This window comes from Leptonotus elevatus, chromosome 6 (genome assembly GCF_054856555.1).
Source record: "Leptonotus elevatus isolate MCC_2025b chromosome 6, RoL_Lele_1.0, whole genome shotgun sequence".
Taxonomy (NCBI): Eukaryota; Metazoa; Chordata; class Actinopteri; order Syngnathiformes; family Syngnathidae; genus Leptonotus; species Leptonotus elevatus.
The window spans coordinates 4,571,558-4,595,256 of record NC_141244.1 but is presented as its reverse complement, the minus strand read 5'-3'; the positions used below and the strand labels follow the sequence as shown (position 1 = coordinate 4,595,256).

General features: G+C 40.3%; 1 protein-coding gene across 2 annotated transcripts in view; it reads left to right on the top strand.

Moving 5' to 3' along the window:
* Positions 1 to 23,699, top strand: part of zhx2a (zinc fingers and homeoboxes 2a) — a 39,104-nt gene that overhangs the window by 2,209 nt on the left and 13,196 nt on the right. For both annotated transcript variants that reach the window (XM_086079153.1, XM_086079152.1), the window contains exons 2-3: positions 21,343 to 21,696; positions 22,410 to 23,108. In XM_086079153.1, coding sequence (XP_085935279.1) covers positions 21,616 to 21,696; positions 22,410 to 23,108 — 780 coding nt within the window. In that variant the 5' untranslated portion in view covers positions 21,343 to 21,615. The remainder of the gene's footprint in view (positions 1 to 21,342; positions 21,697 to 22,409; positions 23,109 to 23,699) is intronic.

Genomic DNA, 23,699 nt, shown 5'->3' with positions numbered 1-23,699 from the left:
AAAATCATACTGTCTTGTCATCATACATGCTCATGCTGTTTTGCTCTGTCAGTCAATGTACAGTACAACAGTGACGTGCAGTGAGCTCTAGGTTTGGGTAGGCAGGCAATCGCAAATACAAGATGCCATACAATCAAACTATTTTAACATATGCCTCCTCTGTATGGGTAAAAAAAAAACAAAAAAAAACATGAAATGTCTTTTGAAGTCTTAAATTTTTTTGCTCCGCAATATTTATTTATTTTCTACTTCGAGCAGCTCAGCACTTGCCACTCAGCTAAAGTTTTTGGCCACCATCACAGCCAGTGCGTGGTCTGCCAGCCACAGTAAACGTTGCAGTGCTTTCTGCCTCCTATTTGCCGCACAACGAAAAACAATTTCGAACCCGCCTGGACGCCCGGAAAGAATATAATAAAGTGAAAATCTCCCTGTAAAACAGCCTAATTCCTCACAAAATCAAGCGAGCAATAGCAATGCCAAACACCATGTAAAGTGAAACAGCCAGTTAATCGAAGCACATCCACAAAGCCAATCTTTCCTTTTGCCCCATTCTTTGTGAAAAGTACGACAAATAATTATTTGTCCCTTACTTTGTTGAAGATCCGGTAGCTAAGGCGTTGTTCTCCCATCCTTCAAAAGATGACATTTTCCCTCAAAATCAAAAGGCGTGAAAATAGTTTTATATTCTCCAGAGTGGAGTCATCTTACCACTTTGCTGTGTATTTTGAATTCACGAATGCACTGAGCGAACGTACGTTCGCATAGGAATAATCAATCGACGTAAAAAGGCTGCGTAGCGATCTGCCTATTTGCGTAAAGGACTTTTCTACTGGGAAACTGACTACGCATGCACGAACACACGTCGCTACGCGGACAGGGCTTGGTAAAACACAGTAGCGGTGTGCCTTCAGGAGGAACATTTTTGCAGCATTTTTGCCTGCAGGCCAGACGAAGTAATGAGTCATTTTTAATTGAGGTATAAAAATCACAAAATGTTGTAATTTTTAAACCTATAGGTAGTGTAGGCTTTCTGAAATGAAAGAAATAATTAAAATAAATAGAAAAAGCCAAACAGTTTCAACTTTCATTTCAGCCTGGGGCAGGCAGTGCCTACCTTGCCTATCCTGACCGCACATCACTGCAGTATACTGAATGTGTTCTTCATTCAAAAACATTTTGTAGGTTTATTTTCTGTTGTACCCCCCCTGCTCAATCAACCACATACATGTATTCACAAGGTATTTGTAATGTTTTAGAAAGTAGAGTAATTATCAATGGTAATGCAGGATTTCACCAAATGTACACACTCTTCGGGAGCTAAATGCGTCTCGTTTTGCTCGCCGTGAGTGTCACATAGTTGTCTGGAGTGTTATGTGAAATGACATACGTCCCTTTTGAAGAACAATGGTGTTCATGTGCCAATAACCCCCTCACGCTGGGATGACCTAAACTTCCGTGTTTGTGAACGCACACTGTTCAGCTGCGGCACCCAGTCAGCCTGAGATCTAAGTGGGTTTGATCACAGCACAGTTAACCCTCCTGTCATACTTTCTAGTACCTGCAATTCCTCAGGGTATAAACTTGTCGCCTCACACTCTTGCTCTTTACATGTGAAGAGCTATTTGGCTCATGTTTGTTCGCATGTTCCCGCGTGTGATGTGCCTAATCTGAGATAATGTGTAATTTAGAGTGACAGCGGGCTCAATTCTTTTGTTGCAATAATATTTCAAAGAAGGTCTCTTGCTCATCTAAGTAAATCACAATCTTTCTGTACATTGTTTGGGCATATTCAGAGTGACTATCGACCAAATTAGCACATTTTTATGTAGCTATATCTGTTGTAAATAAAATAATTAAATCCATACAAAAAGATGATGATGATGACAGATGTATTTTGTGGCGGGGGGTGGAGTGATGTCAGAATTGCTCAAAGGATTACTCACGAGCGTACAGATGTCGCATCATTGTTACACAGAGAGCATTTAAGTTCAACCATAAAATAATTTTATTTTTGTTGATGGTACTGGATCACACAGCTGGTTTCGTGCATCTGGGAGTGATCGATTGCCACTCAATGTGCCATTCACAATCAAATGCCATCAACCCCGCCACTCACCCAAATTCAACTGGGATAGGTTGTATGTGACCTGGAACAGTTTTGTTTTGTTTTTATTTGTTAATTTTTCCTTTCGGACAATCAATGTGACAATTTTCAACATTAAATTTTCACATACATAATTACACCCGAAAAGAAAAAGAGCTGACGGGATGAAGCCAAAGCTTATTAATTCTCGTCCCCAGAATACATTAGGACGCAGATGATAAATATGTTAATTCGTCAAATATCTAGTTGAGTAATTATCAAGTTGATGATTTATTCCAAAAGTTCATCTTCCCGGTGGTATGGGGTCGATGCGACAGACTTCCGGGTTTCACACATCAGCGTCGTTTCCGGCCACTTTGGGCCGCGTTCCAACACTCAAACCCACACCCCTGCGCCCCCCAACCGTGCTACTGCCCATCATCTCAGCTCTCTGAAATGCTTCGGACAACTGAGACAGACAAACTACGCACCCGTCGACGGGAACACGCAACCTAGGGGCTCAAAGGTGGAAGCGCAAGAACTGGGAAGTTACCCACAAACAGGAAACGGAAACAAAGCTGATGTGTGAAAACCAGGAAGTCGGAAGTCCCGCTTCCTCCGTGGCATATACCCCATTTGTTGATCAAACGTTGATTAGTTCCCTTGTTGTTCAGTTTGGTCCAGGATAGTTGTGGATAAATGGCAGCCCGTGTCCAGCCACACCCGTCAGTCCGTTTCTTCCTCATCTCGATTCCTGTTCACCGCTGCTTCACGTCATGCAATCCTCTCCAGATTGCTCAGCTTTGTAGCCATGTCCATTCCCATTCTGGTCGTGGCGACATTGGTTGCAGCTAGGTCTTTTCTCACCCGTGACATGTCGTCACAGGCCATGGACAGACCGGCTTGCACTCCAGTGTTAGTGCTCACAGTAGACATTTCCACTGCCTTTTTTTGTCCATCATCCATTTTCCTCAGCATCCGATGATGCCAAAGGGCACCAATCCCTAGCAGAAGCATTCCAGCCACCAGTGTGACGAACAGGTAGAGATCTTCGGCGTTTTCAACTTCAAGTGAGGCCAGACACAGCATAGTATGAAGCAGTATAGAAAATTGATTGATCAACACATACATTAATTCTTGTTGTTTTATTATTTTTAAGTTTAAGCTTAAATAAGAAAACCGTTGTTTCTCAGTTTTATCTCTGTGTACTTCAACTTCTAAGAATGTCACGGCCGAACATCTTGCTGTGTGGGGATCCACTGTGTTGCTTTCCTGGAGGCGGTTCCTTCTCTACTTTAGTCAGAGGGTGGAAAAGGGAAGAAGACTACCAATACTGTCTGGCAGATTTTGTGGGATAGAAAATCGCTATGCAGGAAGAGGCGCTGTCAAGTTTTAACCCAGAAACAGAATCAAAACACAAAGATCCTTGAGCGCAATCAATTTAGAATGTACAACTTGCATGTCAAATCTATTTTATTAGCATTGTGCATTCGGTCAAATGAGGTCAATGCATTTTTTTTGTTTGTTGTCTTCTGCAGCATCATTAAAGTTATTTTAAAGATATACTGTATTGTATGCTAGAAAGGTTAACTGTGATGTGATCAAACTCATATATTGCATGCCATTGGACAAGGGAAACCTTTGTTTTCATTTAGCTTTCTAAATGTATTTTTCCACTGTGTTGGTTTGAAGAGTTTGGTGTGTAAAAAAATTGATTTCTTGTTACAGAACCATTGACCCCAGCCCCATCGAGACACCTTTTGAAATGCACTTGATTAGAACCAAACATTTTAACAGAGCTCTCACCATTCAAATGTTCTTCTGTGTGATCAGACAAAAATTCACAGGCACACTTCTGTATCTTGTTGAAAGTATTCCCAAAAGCTGTTATACATGCAAATGGGAAGCCAAATTCATATTGTCTTCCATTTTCACTTCCTGTAAATGTAATTAGCAAGTGTCCCAATATTTATAAATGGCAGTCGTGTGTGTGTGTGTGTGGGGGGGGGGGGGTGTCTGAGAGTGACATAGCTGTTAATTTAAAGGCCTGTTTTTGACATTTTAAATTCGTCTTGCAATGAAAGTCATTCTACATGTTTAACACTTGCTGGTGAAGTCAGTATCTTTGTGTGGTCATGCTTATTTGTTCTGTGGCAATATAGCCCATTACATCCATTTTAATCTTTTGGGCTGACTTTCCACACTGACATCAATAGCGCCCAGCATCCGCTGGATCAAGCATTCAAATCAAGTTTCAAGCTTTATGAAACACAACATAAGTCAGAGCACATTCGAATGATGAATTTGCTCAGCTTGGCACTGTGATGTGATGCTTTTGTTTCAGATTTTCAGACATGTTGTTTAGTGACTAATGCTCCCAGAGAAGTTAGGTCATCACCTGTTTTATGAGGCAAGAAGGGTGTGGACAGTAGGAGGCGGGAGGGGTTGGTAAGAGCCAGATCGAGAGTTTGTGGTAGGGCTGAACGATCAATTGCGTTTGCAATATAATCGCAACATGATAAAAACACGATTTGCTAATTGCAAAGGCTGCAGTATGACTGGTCATTTGGGAATGGAATGGAGGGGTTCAGAGCAGGCAGAGAGCTCACCAATTTAAACAAAGCCTGCCGCACTAAAGAGCATATTCTCCCATGTTCTTAAATCCGAAAAGGCACACTTAGGTGCGTAATAGTGACACAATTTGGTGAAATGTACGCACTCTGATTGGAGCAACATATAGATGAGGGCTTACCCTCTCAAATCTAACTGGGCGCATAACCACGTATTCTCCCAGAGACTTTTAAGCATCTTTCATGTGCGCTCAGGAGTAGTGTTGTTCCACAAGATGCTGCATCCAAAGTCCTAAATTCGCGTCCGAATTAATGTTATCGTTATGTTACTTGTTAGTACTCACCGATACCACTGTTTTAATGCAGTATCGGGGCCTCTGCCGATACCAGTATCGGTATCGGATCCCGTATCTCACTGAGCAGCACAGGATTGCAAGTGTGTGTGCACGTTGCGAGTGTTGCTTTTTCGGCAGGCTTCGAAGCACAAGCAATGAATAAAAACAATACCGATAGCTGTGGTAAGCTGCTAGCATTAATGCTACATGGCTATTAGCAGCGCGACTGCCGCGGCTCACAAATGAGAAGACTCGATGGGACACATGGAAACCAAAATGTTTAAAATGGTTTTAAAAGCCGCTTTATGGGCTCCGGGTGGCAGAGTGGTGCCGTGGGTGCAGGCGGCGTGGGTTTGCTTACCTGCCCGGGAGACCATGTTCGTGTGTGCGTGAGTGACGGAGTAAAGCAACGGACCAGTGTGAATGTTAATGACGTATGTAAACAAACACGCACGTACATGGCTGAGAATTATCGCATCTGGCAAAGTTATCAAGCAAATTTTTTTATTAGCGTGCAATTAATTGATTTATTGCATATTGTGACAGCCCTAGCCATAAAATTGTTTAGATTCTTGAATAAATGTTATGTTCTGTAACATGTGAATTTTCCATCATCCGTAATGTAGGCCATAGCCACCTACAGTGAGGACAGACAAAACAAAGTCAAAGCAGTTCAACTCATTCTAGCCTTCCACAATATTTGCTTTCAAAAAAACGAAAGCTGAAGGTTATATGGTATTGCAAAAATATCAGTCAGTCTCTTTATTCGTGAGACTACACAATTTAAATTTCTGAAATTCTCCACAGAAGAAACCGACTTCTCCAGACTGTTTTGCACCATAAATGTGTGACTTTTAATTGGGGTTGGTGCCCACTGCTTCTATTTTTGCCATTAATAGAAATTATGGTTTGACTTACGGTTAATATTTTAATACCTTCATGCTCTATGTAAAATTTCAAAATGTGTTCATTTAACATGTTGGTTCTCATGAAAATAACCCTGCTCTGTTGCTGTGCAGAACATAGCACGGCACTTGAGAGCTCAGTGCAGCACTTTGCTTTGCCCTAGAGGAGCCACGTGATGAGGTTTGAATTAATTCTGTGGCAGTCCAAAATGCTGCCTCATACACTCCTGTTAGAACACACCACGTAAGTGGTAACAGTGCCTTTCCTCGCCTACACAAATTGCCCCTTACTCTGTATTGGCCAACTTGTTGAACAAGTAGCATGGATTGGTAAAAACACAAGCAGCAATATTTGATGTGGCTTGTAGCTTTCAGTTGCTATAAAGTCAGTTGTTCTTGTCATTTCACGTGTGATGTTGGAGCTTGTTTAAGCGGCTCAGATAATGGATGGATGGACGGTTAAAATGATAGATATGGGTTTTATCTTCAGTGTGGTTTCAAGTTAATGAGCTGTGGCCACTACTGTGACAACTGCATACCCCAAAACTCACTGTGAGAGGCTGACTGTCCCGGTGCATACATTTACCTAGTTCTTTTTAAATGAGAGAAAACAACCTCGGCTGAATTCTGCAAGTTGCTCAGTTCACTATGTGTTCAGTATTTCTCCCTTGCCCACCTGATTAACCTGGCTGCTTTTTGCCATTTGATATCATTTATATTTGAAGGAAGTTCATGTCCTTCTGAAACATGTCTTCAACATATCTGTCACTTCCTATTCCTTCTTACTGATAGTGGTCGTTATCTTGTGACCTTCATTAATGAAGATAGCACAGTTACCATCAAGGTTTGTCAGCTGGCATTGTTATTAAAGTGAACCCCCACATATTCGTGGCTCGGCAGCCAGCCTTCAACTGCTTTAATTCAAAATGAGAAATAACCGCCGCTCCTGAATGAATATAACGGCAGCAAAACACGGGTCCATCGGCAGCGGACAGTCCGTCACTCCTGACCGACTGCCTACTTCTGGTAATAGCTGTATGAGATAATGAGTGAGTGTGGCTGAAATGTGCAAAGCCCAGTGGAATCTCCAATTTTGGTACGCACCAATTCTAAACCCTAGGTTGCACTTACCTCTTGTCAGAAGTTCAAACTTGGAACCTACTAGTTGACGGGGAAGTGAGATGGAGAGCCTTGAGGTTTTCTTTGTTCAGCACGCCCTAGTGGGTTCAGAAACATCCACTATTAAAGAGCTAATATCTCTAGAAATAGTATGCCTATGGTCTTTGTTAGTGCAGATTTTGATAGACCGGGCCAGAATACATAGATATAGCAATTTATAGGTCTGTACCTTTAGATGCGGGCCTCCAAATATAGTCCAAAATGTATTGTGCAATATCCGGATCCCAAAAGTGGCAGTGGCACCCACACTTTGAAGGACCATAACTCGAAAACCGTTTGAGCTAGGAGGCCCAAACTTTGGATTCTTTCTTTAAGGCACTAATGGAATAAAATAACCTTGCCAGCGAGCTGAATTCTCGTGGTATTTGTGAGTTCACAAACTCCGGAGAATTCATATTGTACCGCTCCCTCTGATACGTTACCAATACCAATTAGGCGTTGTTTCGGGCGGGACGAAACCAATAAGCGCAGATTGTGGAGGGAAACGAACAAACCTAACAGACCAATGGACACTGCAATTAATTCTGTACTTGCAGAATTACTCAACGTTTCCTGGTTAAATTTGAACAGCGAGATGCGCTTCGTGCATTTTTATCTGATTCTGCGTTATTTTTTCAAGGGCCAATTCGCAACTCAATTCGAGTCACTGCACCAATTCGTGCACAGCCTTAAATGTCTACTCTTGTCTCAAACTGTTTATTTCTTTCCTTTTAACTTTTGTTGCTAACCAGAGATGAATAACCTAGCCAAGGAAATGAATCTGTGAAGATGCTGGGGGGTGGGCTGAACAGTACTGCCTAAGCTTCTAAGCCTGAGGAGGGTATTTTGACTTGACTTGGTGTGTACCCTGAACGGCAAAGGGGGGTGTGCTGTGCAGACAAACGATGATTGCTTGTTTTTTAAATTGGAGGGGGGGGGGGGGGCTGGGTGTTGCGCAGCCGCCATTAGCCTAATTGCGAGCATACAGTTGTTGTTTTTTTACTGTGAGGGTACAATATTTACTAGTTATGATGTCCTCATTAGTCGCAATAATTTAAAATGGAGGAAAAGCGAATGGATAGGTAGAAAGGCGCTGGATTAAGGCTCCAGTCTCTCAGGAGGCGTGGGTTCAAATCCCACCACTGCCATTCCTCTTTCAACTCGTCCAATAATCTCAGTATCTTTGTCTTTCGCACTAAGCGGGAGTGCCTACTTACTTAGTGACAACACAGAGGAATCAGATTGACACTGGCGAAAGACGGCACAGGCTCTTCTAAGCATTTGGGAGACGAAGGCATGAAGCACGACTTTGAATCGGCATCACCGAAGCCACCTTGTTATTACTGACAAGCTTGGTGAGGTAAACAACTAAAATGCTCACATGACCACCAAAAAGTCTGTAGAAGTGGCAAAGTTACATCAAGATTTTAAAACGTTCATGGATCACTACAGCAGCAGCTGGAGTGGAAATTACTGCAGATTGAATGGGACGGCCAATTTGACGCCACGGCTCATGGACACCGGAGTCAGCGCGCCACGGTTAGACAAAGGTAAATACGACAATAATCTTACAGAAATATTTGTAATGTTGTTATTTAGTTCGCTACCTTGTGTGCCGCTTGCCAGCAGCTTAATTGTGTGACTGTGTCTTTTAGTCAGTACGTATTTTGTCGCGACCAGAAAATCTCCTGTTAGTGTTATTTTGCTGTGAACAGTCGAAACGACAAATTCTTGGCCTGCCCTGCCATGAATACCACGATTGCTTATCAACATTTACAAGCGTATATTAATAAGAGAAATGTGCACGTCCAGTTTGCTGCGCCGCCGTGACTGCCATTTTGTCCAGTCAAACACACCTCACCGGCAGTTAGCGTAGCACTGCATTAGCTTAGCGTTAGCACCGCAAAGTCCCGTTAACGTAGCGCTGGGCAATAAATCAAATTAATTCGATACATTTATTTTAAAAATCAAATTTGCTAAATCGAATTTTGTCTTTTGGATTATTAAAAGCTGTTGTTCTTATGTTGTGTTACATTCAAATGTTTTTGTAAATTGTAATTTTGCACAAGTGACAGAATGCTAAATGGGTGGTTTACAATATATGTTTACAATAGCTACCAACTACTTAATTGTGGCATTTAAGAAAAAAGTATGAATGTTAAGTTTATGTTCAAACTCATTTAGATTCAGTAGACATTTGTACAGTGTACATTTTGCACAGGAATTATTTTTGAATAAATTAATCGTTTGTTGGGTTTATTAGATTAAAATCTTAACCGTCCTGAATGTCTGTAAAAATCGATATTTAATTTTTGGGCTATATCGCCCAGCCCTATGTTAACGTAACGAAATAGAAGCTTATTCCACTCACCGTAACGCTCGATGGGGAATTGCCGGTCACAAATATAGTTCCCGTCACGAAAGACCATCTTATTCCGTGACAAAACACTCAGTGGTGAGTTGCGGGTCACGGCAAAAAACAACCATCCACCATTGCCTGTGTTTTAATGACCATACCACATTGAAATTGTTTACCTGCTTAATGTCTAACCTAAATATTTATAAAAGGATAGAGGATTAATATACGAAAGTACCATTCAATTATTCACACAAATACTTGTGTTTTTATTTTCCGGTTATCAGCAGCACTTTATAGTTACATAAAGCAATAACGGGCTGATGCCAAAGCTAAAGCCTCTACCTACCTGAAAAGAAAAAAAAGCTTTGCTCACCACCTACAGTATATGGACCCCAAGTATTAATAAAAACAATTTAGCCAAATCAAGTAATAAACAATATACACAGTTTAACTATAGACACTGTGCTTAGGTGTAAGAACAGACAATGTACTTCAATAATGATTTAAATAAAATGTATTGCACATTAAATAAATAAAAATACACCTGAATAAATATTAAGAAGCCAACTGTTGAAGATTGAATGCAAATGTATGCAGGCATCAGTCATATCCTCTAATACTAATCTGTGACATTTTTTCTGCATGTTTTTTAATTTAGAGCTGTTGTGGATGGACATATTAAAGCTCTCATTCAGTGTTCACCTGTCTCGGTAAGACATTTTACTTACAGTAACTTGTGGTACTTGTATTGCCAACTATAATAATTTTGCGTTTCTATGTCAACAGGAAAGCGCACAAGGGATAGATTCTGTCAGTGAAATGGACATTGCAAGCCAGGACAAGAAATGATGTACGGCGAGGTAGCTGTCCTCCAGGTTGTGGACATGCACTGAAAATTCAGCCCAGCTTCTGGCTTTGCTTTAAAAAAATATATAATTTAGGTGCACTAATAAACTGTTGCAGTCTACAATACAATTTGATCTACAATTTGTTGTCAATCAAGTCATGTACACTTAACTTTTGCCAGGTGGCAAATACATGCTCAACTGTACGCAGGGCCGGCCTTAGGCGAAAGTGTAGATTGTAGCCCCTCTCAGACAACTACAAGTAATTCAAATAAATAGCATAAGTATAGTGCAATACAACTGTTTAGTGCAATTTGTGCTGACATTATTAACTACAAAATGTTTTCAAACTATGTACAATATATTTGTGTAATCTATATATAAAATAGGGATGCACGATAATGCTATTTTCAACCGATACGATAAACAAATAATTTAGAAAGTGCCGATGTCGATAACCGATAAGCCAATAATTGTTTGCAAAATTAACTTGAATACAAATATACTTTCAAGTCCTACTATAAGTGTAACATGTACAAATACATTGAAATATTGTGTAAAGCACCATGAAGCTGAATTTTATTGATATCTCTGCTTCAAAGACAACCAGTAACTTATTTTGAGTTTGCCAAAACAAAACAATCATGTTTTAAAAATGCAACAAAAAACTGCGAGGATAACATTTTGGGCAGACACAGTAAAGAAAGCCCACGCTGGCGACTGTCCATCTTTTGTAAACACGAGGTTGCTTGCATTATGTCACAAATATGCGACACTACCATAGGAGAGGGGAGGAGTTGGGCACAACTTGAGCCCACAGATGGACCAACATGGCATGTCTATTATTATCGGCGGATTTCTATATTATCTGGTTTATCTGTATGACGTCAAATTGGTTGATAATTGCCGATAATTATCGGCTGATTTCTTTATTATCTGGTTTATCTGTTTGACGTCAAATTGGCCAATAAATGCCAACAATTATCGGCCACCGACATTATCGTGCGTCCCTAATATAAAAAGTAACAAAAATAATGAGGCCAAGGACGGACGCCCATTTTGTTAACAATTGACGAGAAATTTCAAAAAATTTACGAAAATTCACGCTATTTTGATGTTTATTTTTATAAACAATTCTGATTGACTGACATACATGCCTCAACCCTGGGCCCGCTTTTCCTCCTCCTCCTTTCGCCGCTTTCCTGATGCAGTACCTGAAGGCTTGGACCTTTTCATTGTAAAGGTTTTTGATGTATAGACAACAACATAAGCGAGCCATCTATCTATCAATAGCGCTAACACTCTGAGATGATGCGCGACCCCTCCCCCTACCTTTCACTGTAAACAGCAGCTGCAGGTCAGATTCAGGGTGCCAGGTCATGATCTCATATTTATTTGTACTATAAGTCATAAAAAAATAATTATTATATAAAATATATATGTAATAATGTAAAATAAATTAAATATATATGCTCTATAACATTTTGTAGCATCCTCGGTTGAAATAAAGGTGGTCTCTAACTAGTTACACAGTGTACTTCATCTCCTATTAGTCACGCAATGCCAACCGGACATTTTTATGAATTTATAAAAACCCCGGACGCCCCAACAGGACGTAAGAAAATATTGTGTCCACCCAAAAAAGGACACATTTGGTCACCCGACTATATACTATAAATGAATTGCCCTAAATAATTATTATTATTATCTTTTATAACCTTGACAATCTCTTGAGTACAATTTATAGTGTAAATAAACATTTTAACCTTGCCTGTTGCCTTTATAAATACCTTAAAACAAAAATAAACCATACAGTTTCCTAGTCAATTAAGCAGAATCTTGAGCAATAGTATTGCTACATATTTACCAAGGAGCATTAGCACACTCCAGTGGACGAAAACGTTAACATTTTACTATGCAGTAAATTACACAATGAACATGAAATATAGCAACATTAGTTAAACAATGAAACATTGCTCCAATACGAACCTCGTTCACTGAATTAGTTGTAAATTTCAGTTTTCTCTGATTTCCTGTGGTGCGCACACGTCTTCTCTGCACTTGGAAGGCGGCGCTATTAAGTACGTTGGTTTCTTACGTCAGTTCCTACCGGTTTATGAGACCCTTTCCTGTATCCTATATCACTATATCATAATAGCACAATAAAACAACGCAATTCTGCAATACAAAAATGCAAAAACTAAAATAATAGCAGGGTCAATTACATAATTTATTTGAGAAAACCTGAGGGGGGGGAAATCTTTTTTTTTTTTGCCCTGCAATTTGCCATCCCCTCCACTAGATGGCGCCCTACGTGACCGCCTAGTTTGCCTATGCCCTGACTATGTGATTCTGCAACCTAGCTTCTTTTGTTGGAACTACCTGTTGGACAGAAGGGGTAGTGCAGCTTGTTTCTTCACTACATTATGCTGGGCAAGCTAGTTCATTCAAATGAGACTGATGAATCATCAGTCTCATTTGAATGAACTACCTTGCCCACTGTTGCTGTGTGTGAACGCAAACGAGTGGGCCAAACACAACCTCTTAAGACCAGGAACTGTCTGTACCAGGAATTAAGTTCTTGGGCTTTTTGGTTTGAAAGTGCCTTATGTGATATGTAATCTTCATATAGTTGCCATTAAATTGTTAAGCATATGTGCACCACCATATGAGTGACTAGAGTGTTCTGGTTTTGGTGAAACATTCTAATCATATCTTAATTTTTTTCCAGCCTTCCCACCCTATATTTTTTATGTAGCATTCTCTAACACATTAAGACCTAAAGCACCTGCCAAAACATGCCTCAAAAACCTATGGGTGATTCTTAAGTCACCCCCGAAAACCTGAAGTTTTCCTGGAAATTCAACAATATTGTCAAAGCCTACTGAATAATTGATATCTCAGCTCCTGAAGAAGATACATATTTCCAAAAACATTTCAGAGCTTACATCTGTGGTGTTCTCACACACACACACACACACACACACACACACACACACACACACACACACACACACACACACACACACACACGCACCCCCCCCCCACACACACACACACATATATATATATATATATATATAATTTTTTATCTTCATTGTCTATAAACATATTTCTTACCAATATGTCACTGTCTGGTTACACTGATTCAAAGTCCTCCCGCGCCATCGTCAATCGCCATGATTTATTTCATAACTCTTGCGAATCTGCATCAGCCATGAATGCTCGAATAAAATTCCAAGACATTTTCGAGGCCCACATCACCCTTTCGTGTATATTCTGATACATTTCATTGGCTAAGAGACCAAGAATTGGTCAAAACAAAACACAATGACGTATTCTGGCTTTAAAGGTAGAAGAGCGCTAGAGTACTCCCGGCTCTAGTGGTAGAAACGCGGTAATGTGTTCCCTGCCTTAATGGGTTAAAAGTCATATAGCAATTATTCATTTCACTGAATTGAATCTTGTTTGGCTGTCAAAAACAAGTACAACCTAATGTTACCAGGGTGCTCCATTAGTGAAGTAATGTAGAACACTCGACACAAACTGTTTGTTTGGTTTTACATATAATGACACTGGCTTACACTAGTCACGTTTTTCAGAGGGACTGAGTTTTTTTTTTGTTTGTTTTTTTACCCTTCTACGACTCGCTTCACTGAGTGGGATGTGTTGCTGTGACTCACCCACAGAGTGTATTTATCATTTTGCTGATCCAATAAGAGTTATACTCTAAATGCAGTAGTTTTCTGTGGTGTCATCATTTAGGACTTAATACATTAGACAAAGTCTCTATCAATTTCCCCTGTGTTCTTTTCCCCCCAGTACATGCTGTAATGCAAGCCAATGTTCATCAGTGCTTTTGCTGCCATCTTCTGACTCCCTCCAAATGACGACTGCACTCGTCTATGACACTGTTCTCACATAGAGCTGCATTAAAGGCAAAAAATAAAAGAAAGTCTGGCAAGTGACTGCCAGGCTGAGTAGTCATACAAATTTAATGAGCATACAGACTGTCGGATGTTGGGGCTCCAGCAGAGAGCTCCCTCTGCACACAGAAATCAACTGGAGGACCAAGGTTAGGCACACCACAGTTGGTGAGCATGCTTTTCTTAAAGGGCCCATATCATGCTAAATCAATTTTTTTTTAAAAGCTTTTAGCCATATTAAAATGCTAAGTCCTCACTAAAAATACAGCCAACGTGTTGTTTTCCTCCATTCACGCATCCATGCTTATTCTTGCTCTTCAAGCACCAGCTCCACCCAACCCAAGAAAATGACAGGATCCTCACTTGACGTCATAGGTGTCGATAAGTGAGGACCCACCCCCGTATCTCCCCTGCAGATGAAACACACGCCCATGCACACTAATGAATCCTGGTGCGAACCAAGACCCACTTTTTTAGGTGGTCTCTTCCAAACGAACTTGGTGCGGTTCGCTTCAAGTGTGAATACAAAGTACTGCTGATTCGCATCACATGCAGGACACATGCATCATATGTTGGGTTTAACAAGCCACCGTAACCAAGCGTTGTGGATAAAACAAAATTGCCCCGGTAGTGAATATTGTACTAAATTCATTCCTCACCATTCTGTTCAGCAATGCATATTGTGGGTCGGGCATCGCGGAACCTGCGTTAAATGAGCTGCTCTTAACGCGCACAATAATTAAAAAAAAAATTCATCTACAGACAAATATGCAGAACGGGAATGCAGCACATAGGAATTCGATGTTTTCCTCGATTTCCAGATTTGTGTTCTGCATGCCGCCCTCATCATTTATTTCCAATGGAAGCACAGATTGTCATTTGCGTTGATGTATTTTGGCAGAATATAGTTCACTTGCAAAAAGTACAGTGTAAATACGAACGAACCACACCAAACGAAAAAAAAAAAAGTCTGCCTTTGGTCCAGACCAAAAAGAAGACACCACTAATAACTAATTTCCCAGTATTGGATTAGTCGTGTATAAAGAATAAAAGGGCAACTATCTCTGCCATCTTATTCCCTGAATTTTATTTTAAACCAATTAAGTATCAAAATAAAAACATACCGTGGTGAACACCATTATCCTAGTCATGTTTCCCGTACGTAAACGACAGCTACCGTCGTTCACTTGAATGGGAGTTTGCTGACGTAATGGGCAAGAAAAAGGCCGCCTTCTATCCCAAATGCTGCACCAATTCTGATCAAAGTCAAATCCTTAGTACGTCAGGTTTCATGTCATTTTGTGTGGGGGTCGAGTCTGACTCGAGTCCAAGTCACATAACACTTCTGATATTCAGTATCTGACATTAACCAGTGATTTCTTAGTCAGTTAACATTGAATATCAATATCTAGCAGTTGTGATCACAGCTTACTAATATGGATATGGCATAAATTTAATTGCTCATCTGATCTTCACTCTTATTGTCTGGGCAGAAGAAGAAGCGGGAGGAATATGCCCAGCTCCAGCTTAACTACAGCCTTTTTTTCCCTCTTCCATTATCTCTCAAAAAGTGAGGGAAATAATTCATTCATAATTGACTGATAAGGGGTGATAGCTAGCTCAGTGTGTTGAGCACCCGCACCATGTATAGAGGCTCGTCCTCGGAGCAGGTGACCTTGGTTTCGATTCCCGGAGGACCGCATCCTTTCCTGCAGGTCATTCCCTCTCTCTCCCCCGTTTCCTGTGAATTCTTCAGCTGTCCTATCAATTAAAAAAGGCAAAAAATAATAATAATTGACTGATAAAAAGTTTGTGTCAATCATGAAAATACATTGTGTCCTGGCATCAGGTAGAAACCTTACATCTCCAAATTCCAAAGCTATCACTTTGCAGGAAACCAAAAAGACAGCATGTTCGCTCAGCCATTAACTGTGCATCATCAAGGAGTGAGGCATTTTCAAAAATTTAGATTGGTCAATCATTTGTGAAAATAACATACACACTGACCAATTGCATCAATCCACAAAAAAATATCAAATTGACCAAATTTTGGCCTCACGTCACATTTAACGTTATTTAAGATTTTGTAGATTTATTTTATTGTTACAATAATGCACGAATACATCATTTCAAAATGCAGCAACACCCAGCAATTAGTTATATGGTCTAACTAGTTTGTGGCCAGAAAGGCTACCATAGACACAATTAAAAACTAAGTCTATGAAGAAAACATGGCATAATTTGTTGTGGGACAGTTTCAAATTTAAAACAATTTTTTTTTATTTTAAATACAAAACGGTGACAAAACATACACAGATGAAAACTTGAATGGAGTGAGAATCCCCAGCCTGTCAACGTTAATGTGTGAATAACTGCATTAGCACATGTGGAGCAGGTATTGTGTCTGCAGGCTATGTCTTGACAGCTAGAATGTGTTTGTGTTACACTGTGTGCTTTTAAATATGAAGCCGTTTAGCTCACAGCCTCGGTGTCTGCTTCTTTTAGACGAGGCAGTTAATTTTTATTTTTCCAAGACCTGTGATGAAATAAAAATTCGTATAGGAATAATCCATCCATCCATTTGCATGACCATTTATCTTGTTCAGTTTTGTGCGGTGCTGGAGCCTATCACTGCCGACTTGAGGAACTACAACCTGGACTGGACGCCAGTTTATTTGTAGGGCATATTAAAACATGGACACCCAGTTTCACTCAACCCATGTGGAAACTGAACCTATGCTGCCTGCTTTGAAGTCGGCTGAATGTAACACACTTACACCATCAGTGATTCCTATAGAAGTAATGATTTCATTATTTCTTCCATCTGAAATTTTAGTACTCGTACTTATTAGCTTCTGGAGTTTGGTCAAGAGGTGCAGGGGAGATCAAGCATGCTGTTCCAACATTTTCCTCACTGGGTTAAGGCAGTGAACAAGACATAGGGCCTGATTTCCCAAGATTCCAAATAGTGAGTGCTAAATCATGTTCACTTTCGCCACAGGTCTGATTTCCTTTTCTTCCAATGCCAACCGTTCATCAGCAGTGAGGCAGCAGCAGTTGTGCCTGATACAGCGGCTTGTAAAAGTATGCATCCCCTAGGAATTATTCACGTTTTAATACCTCACAACCTGCAATAAAATTTATTGTTTAAGCATTTGCATCATTTCATGTACAGAACATGCCAACGACTTTGAAGATGTGAAATATTTTTTTCATTGTAAGCAAACAACAAAAAGGCCAACAACAACAACAAAAAAATTCAGTGAGCATAATTATTCACCTCCCTGAAAGTCAGTACTTTGTCGTGCCACCTTTTGCAGCAATTAATGCTGTAAGTCTCTTCTGATAAGTCTGTATGAGCTTGCCACATCTTGCAACTGTGATTTTTGACCATTCCTCAAGTTAAAAGTTCTCCAGCTCCTCCAAATTGGATGGTTTCCACTTGTGAACAGCATTCTTAAAGTCAAACCAGAGATTTTCAGTTGGTTTGGGCTTTGACATTTTACTTCTATTCCTTAAACCATTTGAGCGTAGCTTTAGCAGTATGCTACTGGTTATTGTCCTGCTGGAAGGTGAGCCTTCGTCCCAATCACAAATCACAGGCAGACTGAAACACCGTTTTGCCTCCAGAATGTCCCTGTATTTAGCACCATCCATCTTCTTCTGCGGACCAGTTTCCCAGTCCCTGCTGCTGCAAAACATTCCCACAGCATGATGCTGCCACCACCATGTTTCAATGTGGGGACGGTGTTCTTGGGGTGATGGGATGTCTTGGGTTTCCGCCACACATAGCATTCATTTTCCTTTGTGGCCAAAAAGTTCAAATTTTTGTCTCATCTGACCACATAACCATCTGCCATACATTATGCGGGTCAGCCACATGCTTTTTGGCAAACTCAAAACGTGCCGCCTTGGTTTTTTTTACACTTTTTTCCTGGCCACTCTTCCAGACAGCCCAGCTCTATGGGGTGTATGGCTTATTGTGGTACTATGGACAGACACAACTGTGCTTGCTGTAGAACTCTGCAGTTGCTTCAGGGTTGCCTTTGGTCTCTCTGATCAATGCGGGTTTTGCCCGGTCTGTGAGTTTTGGTGTTCGGCCAGGTCTTGTCAGTACTGTTTTGTTATGGCCCCATGTTGTTTCCATTTGACAATTACGGATTTAATGGTGCTCCAGGGGTCATCAAAGATGTGGATTTCTATTTATTTTTTTAACCTTGTCCTGACTTGTATTTCTCTATAACTTTGTCCCTGACTTGTTTGGAGAGCTCCATGGTCTTCATGATGTGATGCTTCTTGCTAAGTGGTGTTGCTGCCAATTAAGGCTTCTCAGAAAAGACTTGAGAGTAATAGATTGCACCAACACTTTTTAAGGGGCTTTATGGCAAAGGGGGTGAATGCATATGCACAAGCCAATTTTCAGCTTTTTATTTCTTAAAAATATTATTTTCTAAAAAAAAAATTCTCATTTCACTTCATCAACTTAGATTACTTTGTGCAGATCCATCACATGAAATATTCAGATGAATGATATTTAAATTACAGGTTAGAATCTAACAAAATAGATAAAAAGCAAAGGGGAGTGAATACTTTTGCAAGGTTCTGTATATGTACTATATCTTCACGTTGTATTTATTTATTTTTTTACCTAATGCTGATTTTGAGAATGAGTGGGAAAACTGATACTGGCACACCTTTTCACTTTGCATGTTGTTTATGCCTCCATATTTTCGAGTGATGATGAATGATGATTCTCCAAGCTGCATTAAGTCACGCTGCGAGAACTTTACAAAGTATGTGAAATCCAGGGGAAAAAATCTTTATGCTGAACGCATATGGCAAGCCTAGCATTTTCTTTAGATATTTTATCTGGACTTGTCCATTTCCCACTAGTGTTGTTCCGATACCGGTATCGGGAGATAGGCCCCGATACTGCATAAAAACAGTGGTATCGGCATTGGCCAAGTACTAACAAGTAACATACAGATACCATTATTTATAACGCTAATATAGGACTTTGGATGCAGCATCTTGTGTCTTGCTTATGCATGACATTCACTGATGTGTGACGTGATCACTGCATGCCGAGCCAAGATATCCTGTTGGCAGGGCAGCTTTTTCATGTTGGGGGGGGGGGGGGGGGGAAACCTATGTATCGGTACATTATCGGCATCGACCGATACTGCAAAACTGGATATTGGAATCGGTATCGGGGGCCAAAAAACTGTATCGGAACAACATTATTTCTCACCTCTATCTAATACATAATGCGGTCACTGTGAATACTGTCACTGACTGTAGCTGCTTCTAGACTACAGCGCTACGTCCTCAGTTGCTATAGCGACACCATTGTAATGAGTCTGCATTATAATGACTTCTCAGTGAGTCGTTTGAGGAGTTACGTTATCTGGGGAGGAACTTTGATTTGTGAGGTTCTGTCTCAGATATCGCATTCTTTTTATGACACTTCTTATTTTCATCATGTATGCAGAGACACAATTATTGTTATGAAGGTGGTATGCAAATTCTAAGAGGACATTCCAATATCCCCCATTGACTGCTTTATAGAAGCTCACTTGATAGTGGAGCACTGACTGCTCCGACTCCTTTGATTTGTACTTACTTGGGAATATAAGAATGTAGTGTCAGTGTGAAGCCTCTAGAATATAAATCAACTTATTCCAGTCTGACTAGCGTCTTGACTTCTTGTAATGTTACCTTGGGAAACTTCTCCCCCTGCTATTGATCCCCTGAATTTGCTTTGCCTCTTTCTTTTCTATCTGCAGCACTGTCCAATACATGAAGTCATTACTGTCTCAATTTGCACGTTTTGTATTTGCACTGCAGCTACGTAATTAATTACAAAGCTCACACTGCTAGGTCCTACCTGAAGTTGCATTTTGTGTAGAGCTGTCAAACAATAAAACATTTTAATCAGATTAATCACATTTTAGAATTTTGAATAATCATGATTAATTTCTTAATTATCAACATTTTTTGCTCGCCAAATTTAAAGAGCACATGTTATGTGTTAATTCTTTCGACATTTAATGTTATGAGGACGTCTTCAACAATTTTGTATCCACTGCACAGTGCACACGTTCATCCTCCTCTTTTTCTAATCAGTTAATGACTTGCATAATTTAAAAAGAAAAAAGAAAATGACCCCGATAGTTTGACATGAACAAATATTCTGAATGTCATACGCAAACATTTATTAAATGCTTTACTTTAATGCATGTAGTTATGTTTATAGCTCAAACACAACCTGTGCTACCTTTAACGTATAACCATCCGCTGTCACCTAAAGGATCATCTGTGGTCAAAATGAATAGTGTGATTAATCTGCGTTAATACATGTTTAATGCGATCATTTTTTGTGATTAATTAATTAGTTAACGCTTTAACTTTGACAGCCCTAATTTTGTGACAATGAGGTAGTAATGATCTACTGACCTTTATCACATTACAGTATCTTGTTGAAACTATACATTTCAGTTAAATTCCTGTTGATGTTCCATTGTTTTGCCAGCAGCAGTCAACATTTGACTCATGTTCACTTTGAGCTTTACAGTACTTGTATTATGTTAATGAAAATAATAATTGCAAAAGGATCTGAAAATTCCCTTAAAAATGTGTCTTATCCATTTATGATAGGACATCAAAGTACTAGCCTTAAGCCCTGATTTTACCGAGCGGTGAACTAGCAAAGTAACTGACGTGAGTAACCTAATGTGTTTTCCGCTTTTAATTTTGGGTGCCAGCCACAGTGCCAGCCACAACTTTTGTTCACCTTTGGAAACCGTGTCCTGCTCCTGTTCTTTAATTAAATAATGGAATCCATTGCCAGACTTGTAGATGTCACATTATTTGCACTGAATCAGCCATCGTCACACCACCCACATACATTGACAGAAACGCAAGCCAGGTCAGGGATTTTCATTCCCAAACCGTAACATTGCGAGATGAACAGAAAAACTTGTGTGTGACTTTTTTGTGATAGGAAGAGTCTCTGTGCTGTGCTGATGTACCAAACCCAACTGAATAGAGCTATCAGGCATATTTATGAGTAGAACAGTGTCTCTTGCAATTTAATTTACTGTATCTGGCTCTGTCACTTTCTTGTGAAGCTAAAAGACGATATTTGTTTTGTGTGTCCAGGTGGTGTCCTGCCATGCATTTGCACGAGGTCATCCTGCTGCGGAGCTGACACTGTCAGCGAGACAAGCCCAGAACTTCGCCCCGATTGCTCCGTTCTCTGCTACTCATTGTGCTGCAAGGGACAGTGGCACTCCTGTTGTAAAAGTCTGACCTGTCCAAGTACAAGTCAATCCTCCTGGCTAGTGGACACATCTTCTGGGCATTTGTCCTGCCTCTCTGGCTCCTCAGTCTGCTAAGTCAAAGTGTAGGGACCGTTTATAATTATCCATCATCATGTCTAGCCGGCGAAAGGCTTCCACCCCCTGTATGATCCGCCCACAGGAGACGATGGTAGCGCTGGATGATGATGATGAGGTATCTTATTAGCTCATCCAAAACGTATAAATGTTTTTAATACTTTGTCCTGCACTCCCCAAAACGTATTTATACGTTTTTAATGGGGTTTTTTATGCTAGAGCATACAGAAGGTTTTGATACAGCTTCTGACATGAAGAGGTTGCTTAAAGCAATGGTAGTTATTACAAAAAAACGGCCAGCATGTGGCAGCAGAGTATAATTAAACCAGACAGGGCCATGCTCCTTTTCCCCAGTGTTTTCAACAGGTTTGTGAATAATGATGAAACTTAGTTATGTTCTAATGCTAATTGCTGCAAAATGGAAACATATACAAATATACTTGTTTTTCCTGATGAAAGAAGAGACTCTAATCTTTTTTTGGTAGGTTCCATGTTTTTAAAGCAATAGAACACAATATTCTGTGGACCTTGCAAAATCTGTCAAAATCCAGTAGAACAGCTGGGAGCAAAGGGGGTTGCTTCAGTGAAAATGGCTGGGAGTGAATGAGTTAATGTGTGAGATCTATATTTCTTTACAATGAGCAAGTTATAACATCTTATTATATTTTATGAACAGTAATCTTAATACCCTACCTGTACAGCAGGGATAATTCTTATTTACATTTTGGTCTGTATCTTAGCTTATTTATTTAGGGTAAATATAGTGTACATGTGAAAGTTGAATATATTGCCATGTCTTTTGTAATCTAAATGTGTGACTTCCTCTGCCAGACTTCAGAGAACCATACTGAGGAGGAAGCTATGGAGACAGATCCATCTGGTGACCTAGACCTGACGGGGAAGAACTCTGACTCCCCAGCTGCGCCTGAAATCCCAGTGTCAGAGTCATCAGACAATTCCAAATCTTCACGTAAACAACAAAGGGGCTATGAGTGCAAGTACTGTACCTTCTCCACTCAGAACCTCACCATCTTCAAAGAACACGTGGATGCCAACCACCCCAACGTCATCCTCAATCCACTGTACCTGTGCGCTGTTTGTAACTTCAACACGAAAAAGTTTGACTCCCTCACGGAACATAATGAGAGGAATCACCCAGGGGAGAGCAACTTCAAGTTTAAACGCATCAAAATGAACAATCAGACAATCTTGGAACAGACAATAGAGGGCTGCAGCAACATTGCAGTCATTTATAATAGTTCCAGTGTCACATCTGGTAAAGCAGAGGGGCAGAGCACTGCGCCCCTCAGCAAAACCACCTCAGTCAAGATAGGGAAACAAAAAGTCCTATCTTTAGATAATAAACGGACGGAGCCTCAGTTGTGTAAACTGAACCCCGACTTTACTAAGAAAGCAATCACAGCACTCAACGTCAATGGGACAGTAATCATCCCGGACTCGACTCTCCTCAAAGCTGACGGCCTTTCTCACATCATGCCTTCCCTGCAGCGGCCTGTAAACTACACCCAGGTAAGTTATTACCAATATTATACAATAGCCTGTTGATTGTTAGTGTAACCTAGCATTATTATTTTTCAATTCTTTATTTTACTCTCTTCCAAGTGTAAATATTACTCTCCAGGGTCTGGTTTCGGTCTAGAAGCTCATGGCCTGTGGTGGACATGGGAATGGTGGTGGTGGTGGTGGTGTGAGAGGGGGATCGGGGCGGGGGGGGGGGGGGGTGGTTACCTTTGTTGGAGAAGCATTAACATGCTGAAACAAGGTTAACCGTTCACGACAATTTTGTAGGAGACGATTGGCTCCTGTAAAATAGTGATGGGACATACTATGTATGAAAAGACCTAAACTCGTTCAGTGCTAATTTAACAACAAAGCCAAATTATTTGCGTCGAGCGGCAGGCGTCCACTGCACTGTGGCCAACTCGTCATCATGTATACATATTCCTGTGTTGCCATCTCCAAACTCCGTCAGCTCCACTTTGTAGTAATTTCGTAAAACTTTTTGTCCTTTTGAAACAACCCCAAAGATTAGGCATATGCAAAAAAAAAAGTCCAAAGTAAAAGCAAATATTTTATTATGATTTAACACAACGATAATCT